We start from the raw sequence: 17820 nt of genomic DNA, 5'->3' as shown, positions 1-17820 counted from the left end.
CTGTTTCGTTGTTTTTCACAATTCCAAAATGTGACAATGTAAATTCTTCTGGCTTGATGTTAAGATGCAACTCTGCAGGCGCTATTCCCAAACTGGCACTAATAGTATAGTTCAACAACAAACAAGCTTGCACAATATATTCTGGCCATGAGGAATGAGAATCGCGGCACAACACACGCAAAATTCTCTCTAAATCAGCATGGAATCTTTCGATAACATTTCCTTGTGCGTGATAAGGCGTAGTATAATGTATTTTGATGTTATATGCTTCCATAGCTTGTACGAATTCCTTGCCAATAAACTGTGGTCCATTATCTACTAAGATGTTCATAAAAATACCAAGATGAAGCATGTATGACTCAGTAAGACATTTTGCGACACTTGCACTTGTTGCACGACGAAGTGGATATGCTACTAAATAACGCGAGTATACATCACACACTGTTAACAGGTAAGTTTCGCCATGTTTACCTCGAGGTAGAGGACCAACTAAATCTGCTGAGACCAAATAACGTATGTTTTTCGCTGGTACTGATTGCATTAAACACTTCACAGGGTGATGGTCTACCTTCGTCCTCATGCAGACCTCACAATCAAGAATGTACGATTTAATGTCACTACGCATGGTTTTCCAATAAAACATACGGGAAATGATATTAAACACTTTCATAAATCCAAAGTGACCGTAATGATCGTGGTAGCCAATTAAAATATTTTTCACTAAACATGGAGGTACACACAATTTTAATCTGTCTGGGAAGTGAAAATCTCTCACCATCAGAATACCATTTTCCAAAGTGTAATTTTGTTTCCAATTTCGAGCACTACTACGAAAAGAATTCTTATTTGCACTACTTTCACTTTCACTTATATTACCTTGTAAATAACTAATAATAGGACGGTACTCGTCACATTCCCATTGTAATTTCGCAATTGTAGACGGATCTAAATCGAACACTTCTGATTGAACAGCCTGTATAGGATTCACATTCACCATTAGATCTTCCTGTGTTGGTAACATACGAGATAAACAATCACTTAGTGTGTTAGTCTTGCCTTTGATAAATTCTATTTCATAATCGTAAGATTGAAGTTCAAGAGACCACCTCATCAGTCTTGCATTCCAATTACGCATACGTTTTAACTGCACTAAGCTTTTATGATCTGTTCGTATGTATATTTTTGCTCCTTTGAGCCAAACATGCCACTTACGAATACACCATACAAATGCAAGACACTCAAGTTCTATTATGGCATAGTTTTGTTCGTGTTTGTTAAGAGTACGGCTTGCATATTCTAATACACACTTTTCACCGTCTATGATTTGATAACACACACAAGCCAACCCGAGTCTGCTCGCATCACTTTCGAGATAAAACGGCTTATCGAACTGTGGATGGTGTAACTTCACATCTTTCACTAATTCAGCCTTTAATGATTCAAATGCCTTTTGGTGTTCTTCTTCCCACTTCCATTTCTTTTCCTTCCCTAAAAGTTCATAAAGGGGTTTAGCGATAACAGCATGACCTTTGATTGTTCGCGAATGCCACTGCACAGCACCAAGAAATGAGCGTAACATTTTTAAATTTTTAGGCACTGGTAACTTCTCGATTGCTTCAGCTGACTTCGGATCCTTTCGTATGCCTTCTGAAGATACGTAATAGCCTAAATAATTAATTTCACTTGCACCAAAAATGCACTTCGATAAATTTAGCGTCATGTTCGCATCACTTAACAAACTAAGCACTTCATCTAACTGCTGTAAGAATTCTGGTACGCTTGTACAACCAAGAGCTACATCGTCCATATACCTGACTAATTTCTCTTGTAGCGGTAAAGGGAACACTTTATTCAAGCACAATTGCAGTACAGACGATCCATTTTTCACACCAAACACCATGCGTGTGTACTCGTATAACGTTCCTTCAAACAAAAAGGTTAAGTATGGCATAGAATCTTCTGTAATTCCACATTGTTGATACGAACTAGTAAAATCAAGAGTACCTAGCACACGTTTTCCACTAAATTTAGCAAAGAGGTCGGACAACTTTTCTACACGTAGAGCTGGATTCTTAATGTGCACATTTAATGCTCTACAATCTGTTACTATTCTTAACGCTCCACTCTTTTTCAATACTACGTGCAACGGTAATAGATGACATGAAGAACTAGGTCTAATTACACCCCACTTTAACAATTTTCGGATTTCTTCACGCACTCCTTCCTTATATTTGTGCGGGATATCGTAAGGACGAGCAACGATGGGTTCATTTGTATCCACTTCTAATCGGTACTGAAATTTGTTACACAGGCCAGGAAAACGGGCGAACACTTTCCTATGTTTCATTAACAACTGAAATAATTCTTCTTTCTCGTTTTCACTAAACAGCGTAGCGCGTGTAACTGCATCCCTTATTTCATCTACTGTGAAATATAGATCCGGTGGGAAGTCCTCCACTAAGTCACTAGCTTCAATTCTCTCTAAAGGCTCGGCGCGCCCACTGCGGAACACATTCATCGTTCTCGCATAAAAATCATTAAGGTCCCTTATCTCGGACAACACAACAATAGGGGCTACCTTGCACTTAATTTCACTTACATTAGCTACAATGACATTTTCACTATTTCTCTGTATTAAAGGCACTTCACCACTAATTCCTTGAAATTCAACACGCAAGTTACTTCGCTTAAAATCGATGACACTGTTTAATTTCTCGAGAAAGTTTGCACCGAGTATTACGTCTTCGTGTAGTTCTGGTAACACAAGAAATTCAACTGGCACTTCCACGTTTTCAATTCGTACCGGTAAAATAACCTTTCCTTTCACGTTCTTTTTCTTTCTTCCCAGAAAATCGCACAAAATGATATGCTCTCCTTTTTGCAAATGCACGTTTGCTACACACTTTGTTACTTCTCGAAAAATATTATACCGTAATAGGCATAGTTCTGATCCACTATCTAACAAACAAATTTTGGGTTGATCGTTTAACAAAATTTTTACTCTCATTGTATTATGACCTAATTCGCATTTAATCACTTCTTCTTCATTATCATTACTTATATCATCTTCTGCTTGTAAATCTTCCTCGTTGCACATATGTGGAAAAGTAATCCGGTTTACACTACTGAAATCCCTCCCCTTTGCAGCGACCAAGTGGGAGGGCGCTACTAGTTTAAAGGCACAGAACTCTGCGGGTAAAAACCACTTTGTTGGTATGGATATTGACGTTGCTGATTATTACCGTTATTTACACCAGGACCTCTATTAAATGTTGGAAACCAATTATTATTTTGATTCGGACTACCTTGAGAAGTCGACGCACTACCTTGGTTTTCATTTGCCCTTGCACCTTGCGTTTCATTTCGATTTTCATTTGCACTCGTGTTTTGTCGGCCATTACCTTGCGACTGATTACCACCGTTCGAATTATTATTATTTCTGTTAAAATTACCTCGCCGTCCACGTCTATGAAATTTCTTTTTCCATCCTTGTTTGAAATTCGAACGCGCACTATTACCACTGTTCACTTCGCTACCGTGTTCCACTTTCACATTATTCACGCTAACACCGGTACCACCTTGCAGTTTCGGTTTATTACGCTGATTGTCATACATATTGGTAATTCCTGACAATCCTTCAATGGACTGCACACTCGCAAGGAACTGATTTATATTATCAGGCATAGAACCCATCATAGCTAATTGGTACCGCTTGGGCAGGAGAGTGATGATGTGTGACAACGTAATGGTTGGATTTTCGTACTCTTCCAGAGCTTGAATTTGACTAAAACGCTCTGTCACAAAATCAACAACACTACTATAACGTTTTGGATCAAATGGGATAGAACGCAAGTTACGCAGACGCGTAGCTTTCACTAAGGGACTCTCAAATGCATTCTGAAACTCTATCACAAATTCTTGGAAAGTTTGACACTTCTTACCGTGTAGATCGTACCACTTAAGTGCACTGTCTTTAAGAATCAATGGCATGATCGTCAAATATTCACTTTGAGGCACTCCGGCGAACGACATTTCTCTACCGAAATTTTCTAAAAATGCACTTGCACTTTCCTTCATCATATCACCCGAAAATGTAGAGAGTTGCTTAATGTCTGCTAATCGCAATGAACAACGCCTTGCTTTCACTTCACTATTTCTAGCACGCTTAATACGCGGACTTTCTCTTTCGGCTTTGATTCTTGACACGGTTCTCTTTATTACGTCACTTTCTACCTCTGTATCAGACGCCGTTTGAGACTCACTGCTCGATTTCCTCTCGCGCTTCACACTGTGCACGGAACCTGTATTTCTTTGTGACATATTACTTCCAGTATCATGGTGCTCATTTGCTAATTCTATACGCTGCACACGCTCTGATAATCGCTCCACATCTTGCTTGGTTTGTTCACTTAATTCACTGGCGCGGAGACACGTTTCAAAACACTGCTGGTTAAATTTGCTCTGTTCGTGGCACACTTGAATACACTCTTGCACTGCTATACCATATTCACTTTGTTTAGTCTCGCACTTCTGAATTCTGCTTTCACGGTACTTGTCGAGACTTTCGACCAAACGCAACCTTTTTTCATAATCATCCACTCTATTGTGACATTCACTTAATTGGCGTTGTTGGTCGTTTACTTGGCGCGTATTTTCTTCAACTGTGCCCCGTACATCGTGCACTGCATCGGCTAATTCACGTACACTTCTACGTATGTCTTCACTCGTATTAAAACACTTGAATTCCACTGCTTCAATTCGCTCTATCAATTCATGCCGCATTGCACTAATACACTTATTCACATTGTTTATTTCACCTGACAAATCATCTTTACATTGGGATATATTTTCACGACACTCGCTACGTAATTCCTTGATATCATCTTGCATTTTCTGTTGGTTTACATTTATCGCCTCAACGCTTTCACTCACACGCTTTTGATTTTCTTTAATTTCATTAATTGACGCACTCAGTTCCCTTTGCATAGATAAGAGAACTGTTCTAAGATCACCCTCAGCCATGATGTTGCAAATATAACAAACTCGCTAACACAAATAATTGACTAATTTCTGCAAAAATCTAAGAATGCAAATAATAAAAATATTCTAATTTAGACAGGATTTAGGCTTCAATATGGAAGGATGAATGCACTGGACAAGGATACAATGACACGAATTTCATGTACTATTAACTCTCTGAGATGGCGGCAAAATTACGCAGCAAGTTTTGAACATCAGAAATACCTAGGCCTATGTTCGTAAACACAAAAACTGAACATTTATACAAAAAGAAAGGTTCCTACTTCGACACATTTATCCCGGCACCATTTTATAATGTTTACTCCATAGGATGGTGATCCAGATAGAGCAAACATTATATTATATAGTCGTAGGTAGGATGTTCGCTCGAGCGTTGACGATGAAACAAGTTATCCGAAGAAAGCTCCTTTCAACGTCAACTACACATAAGCAAAAATTCTACGTACCACTTTTAAAGACACAAAAAAAAATTTAGCATCATGTTTCCGAAAATTAACAAATTACACAAATAATGAGTAAAAAGTAAATTTTGCACCATGCACTTAAACGAATCACCACGAGGCGTGAGGGGATGACATGCACAATCGCAGAAAATACTCGTCAATTGATCTGATAATTTTAATTATATTGAAATACTTACAAGTCCCAATATTATAGTATGGGATATTATTATGATGTTTACATGTTGATGGATTTCTAATACTCTGATATCAATGGATAATTATATAACTGTTGAAGTATATGTCACAGCTAGAAAATCATGATGTTGAGCAATGAGTCCTTTCGCGCCGAATGGCGTCGCCTATCGCCAAGTCTCTTTAGCTCTCGCTGTTCGCGTGAGTTTCACGTGTTGGATGACGTAAGAGCGGACTGATCTGTGATTGGCTGAAGAAGTGTTGATCAAGGTCACTCCGCCCACACGCATCTTCGGAGTGAGAGAACGCACACATACATAGTAACATCGTCTGCTAGAATGCTAGTCCTTTTAATTAAAAAGAGAGTTAAACTGCTTGAACTGCATATTGCCAAAATGATGCATAAATGAGTTTATGACAAACAAACCAACACGGTTATTTCTTAATGAAGCATCGACATAATATACATAGAACAAAGATATTCCGAAACGAGAATACAAAATTAATTACACGAAATTAAAGAAAATGTAATCACACACACTGTAACCTCTTCAGACTGGGAGGGGAACGAGTGGGATGAAAATAAAGAAAGAAAGAAAGAAAAAAAGAACAGAGAAGTTATAACGTATTCAGGTGTGCGCCTTGTTGAACTGAATATATAAATACAATCTATCTGTTTTAAGGTTAAACTTCTTGGTTAAGGCAAAACAGTAATAGTGCCGCTCCGGTAATAAACACAAGAGTGAGTGTCCATGGAATAGGTAACCGTTCAATTAAGTTCTCCATGTATGCTACACTAGAGGAATCTATGACATAATTAAAAATAACCGGTCCGTATGCCACGCGTACTACACATTTGTGCAGTACAAGGAGAAAAGGATCGTGATTCTCGTTACAAGCGAGCCGGTTAACGCTTAAAACGGACTACATATCAATCGTATTTCACACGCTGTGAGAATTAAAGAGAATCACTCACCTCTCCACTGCAAAGAAAAAACAATTTTCGATTATTATTTAATGTAACAACAGGATGCATATCACATAATAAAAGTCACCTGAAGCATCCAAGTAGCAATCTAATAGTAGACGTTTCAACGATGGATTTTCGTCTTCGTGATTTCGTCATCGTCGTATTTACTAAAAAATACGTTACTTGAAGAACTATATTTCTGACAAATCATAATTTTCTTAGACAATAGCTGAGAGTTGGTAAAGCATTGCTCATACATTTCCTTAATTTGTATCCTGTGTTGCCTTCCCATAATTTGTCCCCCAGAGTTGAAGGAAATAAACGTCGACATACACACTTGTGCAAAAAGAAAGAAAGAAAAAAAAAAGTTTTACACTATTTTAGCCCTCAATGGCGTATATTACTTTCACTAACTCTTGATCAATATTTCCACAAAGAAGATTTTTCGAAAATGTACCTCCTCAAACAACGCAAGTTTTTAAAAAATACGCAAGGATGGGAAAATTTATCGCTGACGTGTCTGATTGGCTTGTTATTCGGATGTTTTAGGTGACTGTTGAACTTACTTTATTATAATTTTCAATTATACAGGGTGTTTGAAAAAGAACTTCCTAGTTTTAAGTATAAATTTAATTGGGAAATGAATGAAAATTTACATCAATGAGTATATATCATGAAAGAGAATTCCTTCTTCAAGTTTTGTTTAATGTTGGTAGACTTCAACGTGGGATCCATTTGTGGCCCTGCCCTACGTAGGTTTAATTTCATGTAACAGTTGCAATTTGTAGGCGCCCAACCTTAAATTTTTTACGCACATCATCATACACAGTACCTTTAGGCAGTCCTAATTGTAGATTACGTCTGGCTAATGACTTCTTCGGGCTCCGAACACAAGAAACACAGATCTGTTCAACAACATCTTCAGAAGTTCTCGGTCTACCTGGTGATTTTGTTTTTAAAACACTAACGGTTTCCTTGAAAGACTTTAGCCAATGACGGATAGTTGCTGTAGGTGGTTCACCACCATACTGACGTCTAATATTACGTTGCTCTGTTATAACTGACTCAGTTTTCACAAGCCAAATAACACACTGTGCTTTCTGTTGCGGAGTACACGTTGTTGCTGAGTTGCTCTGCACTGCACGCCTGCCTGGACTGAACTGAGTTGACAAAGGAGAAAAACAGCACGGGTTCCGTCTCAAGGTCAAGCAGACCTGCCAACTAAAGGGGAGCCAAACTTGGAGAGTTGATGTATCAAACACCACAAACTAGAATAGTGTGTCACTTTGTACAAATTCTAGGACACATTAAAACTAGGAGTTCTTTTTCAAACACACTGTATTAGGAGAGCTCTCATCTTCCTTTCTCGGCAATTTGGAAGTTCAGAACTACTTCCTATTCTTCTAGTGGAGTGACCTTACATTTGTTTTAGAAGCAAGCATTCGCAATTCTCTGCCAAGAGAGCTCCCGGATATGTGAGGGACCATAAACTGAAACCCGCTCGTTGACAGTAACTACATTGTGGTGTGATGAAAGACACTGTACGTATCACAACATATGTTCTTGTTTCTGTACAGTAGAAACAATGGTTCTATGTTTTTTGTTGTGGCAGGAATAACCGTTGAAAGATAGTGTTCCGCATTCACAATCCTCCAAACAAGATCAATATCCATCATACAGTTCAACAGGTGTCAACCAGCTGAAGTCTTTCGTCGGATGAGGGACATGTATGGCGACGCATTCGTATTGAAAACAGTGGTTGATTGATCAAGAATGTTTCGGGAAGGACGTGCAGGAACAAGTGATTATTCTCGTCCTGGTCAAGGTCATGTTGTTAAGGACAATTGTGTAAATGTGTCTGAAGCTATGCGAGCGAATTAGACGCCTGACCACAAAGTGCAGTCAGTGGATTCCCAGGATGTTGACAGAGGGAGAAAAGCTGGATCGTAGGGGTGTTTCTTTGAACATCTATCGCGCTATCAGCTGGAGGTATGAATACTTGTTACGTATTATTGCTGTGGATGAATCCCGGTGCAACTATTTTGAACTACGTCAAAATCTTACAGTACTTACAGTATGAAGTAGAAAACCCTATCCCCACATCCCAAGAAATTGATTTCTGCACGGAAAGGAATGGTTACTATCTTGTTTGATTCCCATGGATCAATCATGATTCTTGACTTTAAAGAACAGGAGAAACCATTAATGTCGAACGTTACTATGCGACTTTGACCAGTCTTTGAACATCCATTAAAAACAAAGAAACATGGTTTATTGACTTCTGAAGTATTTGTGTTGTACAAAATGCCCGTTCTAATACTAAACGGAATGTTCACAACTTGTTCCGAAGATTCAATTCGGAATTGTCATCTCTTCAGGTCTGGCACTTCGATCCAAGGCCACCATCCGTCAATGGATCGTAGTATAATCTTCCAAATTTCACATGGGGGATATAGATCGATCACATATTGGGAGAATTGTCTGAACGCTTACGGTGACAACTTCTTTAGAGGCTCCATCACGATAAAATTAAAATACCGCTAACTTTACAGTAATTATGTGATATCTTCACTCATATTGTTATCTTTACATTATGTACAAAGGGTGTCAAATACCATAAGTACTTTCGCAGGTATTGTCTGCAAACGGGTTTCAGTTGATCACATCATGTAAGAATAGATCGGAAATAGTTTTCTCTTTGCAGTGTACTTTCAGATGCTTCAAGAGAATTTTCAAAATATAAAATAGGGATTCCTGTATTCATTTTCTGTTATTCAAAACTGTTAGATTAAGGTTGTAATGTTCATGCTAAATGTATTTTGATAATGTGTAACTAATGTAGTAGAAGTAATTAGAAGAAACAGTTGTTGAGGTATGTTCTGTGTGATCAATGATTTTACTAATTAGAGAATATTATAGTTGATTGCATTGTTATTTATGGTGAATACCTTCACATACATAGTAAGAGTATATACATATATGGTAAGAGTTAAGTAATGTCGAATTAAATGATTATCATGGTTAGGGTAAATAGTTTGGGTTATTAAACCTTATTAGTAAGATTAATCACGACCCACTCAGATCGATGAAGGATTAGTGGCTTGTCTATTGGTACTACTGTCATATTCACTGTTTGTATATTGCCTGAGTGGTTGTTTGGTGTTCGTGCTGACTTTAATTTACAGAAAACCTTACAAAACCATTGCCCTACAGATTGAAAAATTGTTGCGTATTTTATTAATAAGTAGTTGAATAATGCAATTCAAACTATCAGTGACGTAAGGAAAACAACATTGAAAGCAGCAATACTAGCGCCAAGTAGTTTGAATCAGAGTTTCACTTCCACTTACCACGTATTAACAAAGATTACTCTTTAACCTTGATAATTTTCAAAATACACAGTGCAGCTGCTAGTTTATATATATATATATATATATATATATATATATATATATATATATATATATATATATATATATATATATATCACGGAAGTTTTTCATGGTGGTGAATTTTGAGTTAACTTTGGAACATGTGCAGAAATTTCACGCTCGGCCAGTTCCCAATGTGGTGCGTGACACGGCTGAGTATAGATTGATGTTGTAATACTTCGTAACAGTTTCAACAATGGAACAAAGAGTAAATATGAAGTTGTGTGTGGCTCCGGGAAATCTCCAACGAAAAGATTTATGGAGACAACTGCCTTTTCGTCCTCGTGTTTTGAACAGGAGCATAAGAGGTTCAGTGCTACACGGAGTCTATGTATGATGATGAATGCCCAGGTCCAAGCATGTCTGTCAACAACTGAAATGATTGACAAGAGTTGAAGAAATCATTTCGAATAATCGAAAAAATAACAATGAAATGAAATCTTTAAGTTCTACATCCCACGGTTATGCCGGCTAGGCTAAAGGAGACTGTGGTGATGAAAAATAAATGAAATGGTGGAATGAAGAAAATGGGGGAAAACGGGGGTACCCCAGAAAAACCCACGCACACGGTGTTTGTCCACCACAAAGCTTACTTGGCGCGAGCTGGGATCGAACCAAGGACCCTAGGCACCAGAAGTGAACGCTCTACCAATGACTCATCGTGGCCCCTTCAAATAATCAAAATGCAAGTCTCAGGGTAATACTAGATCTGATCAGGAGGATTAAGGAGATTGTTTACCAAATAATAACAAAGGACTGGGTAAATGTTTCGTGTCCCATTTCTTAAAGAAGCAGCAGAAACTGAAAAGTGCTTCATTGATAAGAACTGAAGGCTTTGCTGAAAGGAAGCAAAAATTACTTCAGAATATCGCTGCATTGGTTTTCCTGTACAATCTCGAAACCAAGCGGTAAAGTTTTGAGTGGAGGGGTCTTCATTCACCCTAACCCTAAAGATCGCCAATATATATGTATGAAGAACTCTTGGTTGTTTCTTACGACAGCATAGCCATTTTTTACTGGAAATTTATACCCAGAGACGAAACTTGCTGGAACCTTTGATCTGAAAGCTTTGCTGCGAAGCAACACGCATATGACACCGGAGTAACAGAACGCCCTCTATTGGAAGCTGTTACATGACAATGTCCCAGCACACAACGCATGATTTTTCAGGACTTTTTGGCACAAAAAAGTGTTACCGCCGCATACTCGCCTGACCTGTTCCCTTGTGATTCCTCTCCTTTCCACACATGGGTTGTTTTCTTGACAATGTTATTATCACTAAGAAAACAATGACGGGGACCATGAACATCATTGTAGTTCAGGATTTGCAAAAGCCACTTCATTACTTGCTTGATCATGTGAAGCTGTGTGTGGACAAAGAAGATTCCTACGATGAATCAACCGAGGTAATTTGATTCTACTTGTTATTCATTACATTATTCATTTTTTACACAGTCATGCTTTCTAATTGCCGCACTGTGTATTTCATATACGAATTTAAATAAACTATGTCGACACTCATAATGAAGTTACATGTAGTTTATCATACTTGAATTCTGTTATACGAAGCACTTCTCAATATAATTCAATGTCCAACTAAGAATTGTACAGATTTTCATGTATTTTTTTCTTTCTTTCTTAAATATATATATCTGAACACAAACTACTAAACAATAATATAAATGAGTACCGATTTAAAAACAAGCAAAACAGGAGTCTAGACACTGTTTTTATTATTATTTTTGAGAATTCATTAGGAGAAATACTACATTGCTTTACATAATTACAAATAATAAAATAATTACCGACGTAAAAATACACAAATATTTAAAACAATGAATAAAATAATTTTCTGATTCACTTACTTCACTTACCTGAATATGAAGCTCCGTGAATACTTTATCAAAACAAATTGTTAACATCTCTAAACTACTGTTAGCTTTTGATTCCGTCGTTTGCCAACATGATGAATTTTCATCCCATGAACTCGAGTTATTCTGTTTAGTCATTTCAGGAGGAATCTGAAGATAAAAACAAAGAAAAGAAAAAAAAAAAAAAAAAAGTAGAATCTGAACAATTACGAAGAAATTGGAAACTGTATCCCTGAAATGTGCAATTTTGTGTTTAATGATTTAATTCTGATTTTAAAAGAAAAACTCGAAAGTAAGTTTTATATACCATCAACTTAGGAAATAACCGATTTTACATCACACCACTTCCTCTATGTATGCGAATCCGAACCAATGCATAAAGCGTAGAAGAGTAATGAAACTATATAACATGCACATTCTCAATACGATACCAATTCTCATATTTTTACGGTACAGCATTTTCACGGATGCACAGGAAAGATATAACAATAGCAAGTGTTGGTATGTTGACTTATAAATATTGTGCCTATGATTGTCTGAAGTACACGTAATGTTATTCTCTCTCTCATGTACTGTCACTCAAAAGCTTAACTCTGATTAGAGTAACTAAAGACTGGTTTTCTTTTTTCTTCTTTTCTTTAAGATCGCTATACTCTCACAACAGAATCGAACAGAGACTAAGTTTTCTGTTTATTAAAATTTAAATTCTTAATTTTAGATTATTTCTGGTAATAGCTTTTCAGTTACACTAGTAGTTCCAACACGAGCATACAATCGAAAAAGTTATTATTCATGAGTTTTAGTTAACTACAGAATGAACCTCAGTTTCAGCCAGACCGACAATGTGTGAAGCAGAGACTGTGAAATATTTTTTCCTTAAACTTGGTATATGATATTGCTGAGATTCCCCTTCATCCATTAGTTGTACTACAGTTCACTACCTTATGGCTCAGTACTAATTTTATAATACTGAGTAGGTGCAAACGTTCTATCAGTGTTTTACAGGTCACAGTTTAGCACCGAGTATTTCAGAGCTCCATCACCCGAAAAACTTTTGATGATGTGGAGGTTGTGAAAACTGTCTTACAACAGTTCTTTGATTACAAACCTCACGACTTATCGGCGTGGCATTCACTTCCTACTAGGGAGGTTGTAACAGGTCAATGACTGCAGTGGCCGTTATACAGAGTTCCAGTATACGTGAGTTACAGTACGTGTTGTCTGCACTTTACCTGCACTCCTGAAATGTGTAGAATTTTACATGTATACAATAGAAATTTGAATGAACCACTTATTGTATATTAAATTTATGCTCTCTTGTTATTTTTTTTTCTTCAAAACCTACGAAGTCAGCACCAAATGTACCAGACGAGTACATACTGCTTAATATCCAATCTCCATCCTGGAATCGAACCTGGGTCTCCAGCTTTGTTATCTTATCTGGTTTATTTTAAAGTGAAATTAAAACTTAAGTATAATCACACATTCTGCCCCTGAGGCTAAAATAGATGTTAAAATGATGTGGGAAGAAATAGTAAACACTCAGAAAAACCTGTAATAGAACTAAGGGCCTCTCGCACCAGGCGAGCACTTTACCACAAATCTACTTTACTTTATTTTTTCTAGATTTTTTTATTGTCAGCCTGAAATCTTACTCATCCACTTTCACTACAAGCACTAGACAAAAACTTACCTGTACAGCAGTAGCTACATTAAAAGGGTGGTAATGTGCTTCCAGTGTTGTCAATCTTCGCAGCATTATTTCTGCATTTCCCTCTACGCCGTATTCCAAGCGAGCATCAATTGCAGTTGATATACTGGAAAAAGATATATATTAGCCAATTTCGTCTACTTATTACTTGTGTCTTGCAATATTGAATGTATTACTTCATCATCATGATAATATACAGCAAGTTTTCACATGTACTCTCGGCTCTACTAGTAGCTAAGTATCAAATAATGACTATCTAATTGCTTCTGTATGCACATCCTTATTACACAAATACTAGCACCTAAGTATTTAATTTTCAAATTAAAATTCATAACACAAATCAATTAGTATTGCTAATTAAATTCAATAAGTCACGAATTTATTTTAGTAAATCTATGATTGTTGAGTCAAAGATACTTTACTTTTAAAACACGAATACTATTGATTACATGTACGGTTAAAACAAATTTAAATTACTTCATTTATACTGGGTGTATCATAAGTATGGGGCCATAAGCCAGCTCTGATATGAATAAAAATACCAAAAATGGAAACTGAGGAAAGATGTTGGAAATATGTGGTTTTCAATTTAAAATGGTGCAATTTTTCCAATCGCACCAGACGTGTTAGCTTGATACTGGTAACGCGTGCTATATTAAACGAAAGAGCAACGTTTCCCGTTCAGCAGGCTATTCGAACGGAACACAAAAATGACATGTGGAACGAGTAGTTGTATGAGGAAAGCTAGAACACCTCAAATTATGCTGCAAGTAATGCTGCGTTATTGTTATAGTGAGGGTCCAAGCAAACAGCCTACTGAATTAGCAACGTTGCTTTTTCATTTAACATTGGGAACTTTGCCAGTGTGGAAGCCATTCAGCTGGTGTGATTGAAAAAATCCCACCATTTTAGGTAGAAAACCACGTATTTCCAACAACTTTCTTCTCTTTCAATTTTCTTGTATTTTTTGATATACCTGATAAAAGTAGATCGAACGATGCTTTCAAAGTATATCGAACTTTTAACACCTAGCGAAGCGTCTGATCTAAAACTACACCTGATATGTCCAGTTTTCTACCACAGACGCAGAAGTGAAACACACATGAATCTCAAAGCTATTAGCACACATTGGTGAATAGTTGTTGGTTTGAAGTTCAATGTCCCTTACAGCAACGATGCTATATGAGACGAACTTAATGCGGGACCCGAACCACATGAATTTCCACTGTGAATCGAATCCAGGTCTCCTGCGTGACATACAAGGTGTGATCAAAATGTATGGTAAATGTAGCTGCACATTGCCATCTATCGATGTTGTATCCATTTCAACTAGTAAGCTCGGTAGAGTAAACCTTTGGTACAGTCAGCGTCGAGTTCGAACGAGTTATAATACGTTAGTTGGCTTTCAGAGGCGGAACAGTGAGGACGTGTCTTAAGATTGTATGTCGCGCGCCATCATAAATTTTTGTTCTAAGCTGCAAAAAAGTGCCAAAGAAGCTCACAAAATGTCAAAATCAGTGTATGGCAATTTAAAGGAGGCAAGGAGTCGGTTGAAAACGAACAACGATCGAGACGTCCTTCGACGTCAAAAACAGACGAAAACGTGCAAAAAAAACTTGTTCAAACAAGCGAATGACTATTCGAGCGCTTTCCGAAGAACATCTCGTATGGCTCCGTGAAAAGCATTTTAACCGCCAATTAAATAGGCAAATAGCTTTCTTCTTCACCACGAAAACGCACCGTGCCACACCTTGCTTTTCATCCGCGTGTTTTTGGTCGGAAAAAGTGTTCCTATCCATCCACATCAGCCTTACTCAACAGATTTAGTACCATGCGAATTTTGGCTCTTCCGAAAAATTAAAATCGTACTTAAAGGACAACATTTTTACACCATTCCTGACATTGAGAGGGCAACGACAGAGCGGCTGAATATTCTTCCAGAAATGCTTCATCATTGATTCAACGTTGGGATAATAAGTACATTGCTCGGCAAGGACAGTACTTTGAAGGAGATTAAATCAAATTCCATGTAAGCTTATTACTTTGTTTCTAATAAAATGATTCACTATTTTTTGATCACACCTCGTATAGTGCTCAGGAAATGGTATGATAATTAACCTGTATGGTATTTTACACAAAACAAATGTTAAGACTATGAAATATCTCATTTTCAACATATAATTAGCACTGGATTTTTATTAATAAGGTACACTTTATATGTAAATATATACAACATTAATAATACGAAATACGAAATACACAAATGTTATGCAATATAAACAGAAAAATGTTACTGTCGACTGTTCAAATTATAGCATACCTTGAGGTTGAACTGAGAGGAACACGACTGCTAGAACCTTTCCGAAGTAGATTTCGCCCACGTTCTAGAATGTCATCCATAAAATCTTCAAGTTCACTATCATCAGATTCCATCAGCGAGGGGAGTTTGAAACCATCGTTTTTCCCCATTGACGATCCTGTAACCCAAGTAATTAAAAAATTAATACGCCATAATGAACGCTAACAAATTCTTAATCAATATGTACTAAATTAAATCTCACCTTTCAAAGAAAAGAACGTAATAGCGTGGAGGTAAGCCTAGGTGGAAGCTGAACCCACTTGACTTCCATTGCGACAAATATACCACACCACCATACGATGTTTTGGCATTACACAAACCACTGATGGAACAGGATTTAGGCTATAGCATTTTATTGAAACCAATATAAATTTCCCTCTTTGAAACATGTCGATGAATTGACGAATTCGAGTACCTGCCTACTTACACAACTTTAAAATACGTAAAATTGTTCTGAAATCGGCGTCATTCATAAATTATTATTTTTTTTCTTTCTTTCAACACGATTGTAAATAATGATCAAAAGTGCAAATGAAAACGAAAACAAAGTAGTCTAAGTTATGTCATGAAGTTGTTTACTCTCAGAGAAATTACTGAAGTAAAATATATATATATCGAACGCGACTACATATACACACTTTTATTTATTTTGAGGTGCATGTATAAATATATCAACTATTATATTTGTACTATTAGATGCCTCAATAAGGGTGGATTTTTCTCTCATTCAAATGTTACTCAGGTGTTCACGCAGAACCTATACAATGGGTACTTGGGGAGAAAAATGCAGCCAGAGCATGTCCTCTACATTTACTTCCCTATGTGCCGAGGTTACAGAAGTGTGAAGTACCATCTGATATTGAACAACGTTGAATTCACTTTCTATTTTCAAATTTACGTCCCACAAGTCTGTCTTTAGGCTAAAGCAGACGATGAGAAATGAATGATGATGGCAAATAATGAAAGAACAATACATAACGTCCATACCAAGCGATACTCGAACCCGCGACAAATAAATTCTACGATCGTCAGCTCAAAATGCAAACCAGCGAAATAATGTTAGAATAACAGAGATATCTAATCGCTGTCTCGAATTCAGATCTCCCTTACCAAGAGGAAGCTCTACGGCTTGAATCACCAGCTACATCCGGCTAGCGAAAGATCGAGATTTAAATTTCCGCGAGTTCAGAAATCTGATTTCTCTGTTATTTTTACGGAGTTATATCCAACTAAAATTACGTCAATTAAACATACCTGCATCAACTGCATCCTCACTTTGCTCTTCCGCAGTGCTTGTACCATTTGCAGTTGGCAAGCGCTCTTCAGATTCAGTAGCAGTCACTTCTCCCGAGACTGATGGCGAATTTTCGTATGTCTCCTCAATAGGACTGATCTCTTGGTTAAGTACATTAGGATATAACTTCACACCTGGAGAAGTAACAAACCAAAAATCTTCATGTCACTGTCCAACTATACACGTTAATTTCTACTAATAAGGCATCAGATTCCAGCAATAATCCAATACTATTAATAACAAATATATAAAATATACTGTAGTTTTCCCCCCTTTAATACCGTATAAGGATTAATTCACAATACAAATTTACTCAGAATTAATTCAAAATGGCGAATAGAAGAAGAAATGACTTCTGTGAATACAAAACTGATCGAAACCTAGTTCTATACTCAGAAATAAACATATATAGCTTCGATATTATATTCATCATTTGTAGATTTTCACTAAGTGAAGACAGAGTAAGCAAAGGTGAAATTTTAGGGATGAAGGTTCAGTATAGTTATCAT

General features: G+C 37.0%; 1 protein-coding gene across 5 annotated transcripts in view; it reads right to left on the bottom strand.

Annotated features, from left to right (window-relative positions):
* The window catches only part of Bruce (BIR repeat containing ubiquitin-conjugating enzyme), a 195271-nt gene that overhangs the window by 87787 nt on the left and 89664 nt on the right, over positions 1 to 17820 (bottom strand). For 4 of the 5 annotated variants that reach the window (XM_081730148.1, XM_081730149.1, XM_081730151.1 and 1 more), the window contains exons 27-30: positions 17272 to 17445; positions 15979 to 16135; positions 13641 to 13764; positions 11942 to 12097 (exon numbers count right to left, since the gene is read on the bottom strand). In XM_081730148.1, the coding sequence (XP_081586274.1) occupies positions 11942 to 12097; positions 13641 to 13764; positions 15979 to 16135; positions 17272 to 17445 (611 nt within the window). The remainder of the gene's footprint in view (positions 1 to 11941; positions 12098 to 13640; positions 13765 to 15978; positions 16136 to 17271; positions 17446 to 17820) is intronic. The other variant, XM_081730150.1, reaches the window with a different exon arrangement.

The sequence above is a fragment of the Thermobia domestica genome, chromosome 11, assembly GCF_964235325.1.
Source record: "Thermobia domestica chromosome 11, izTheDome1.hap1.1, whole genome shotgun sequence".
NCBI lineage: Eukaryota > Metazoa > Arthropoda > Insecta > Zygentoma > Lepismatidae > Thermobia > Thermobia domestica.
This window is presented reverse-complemented; position numbering and strand designations above follow the sequence as displayed.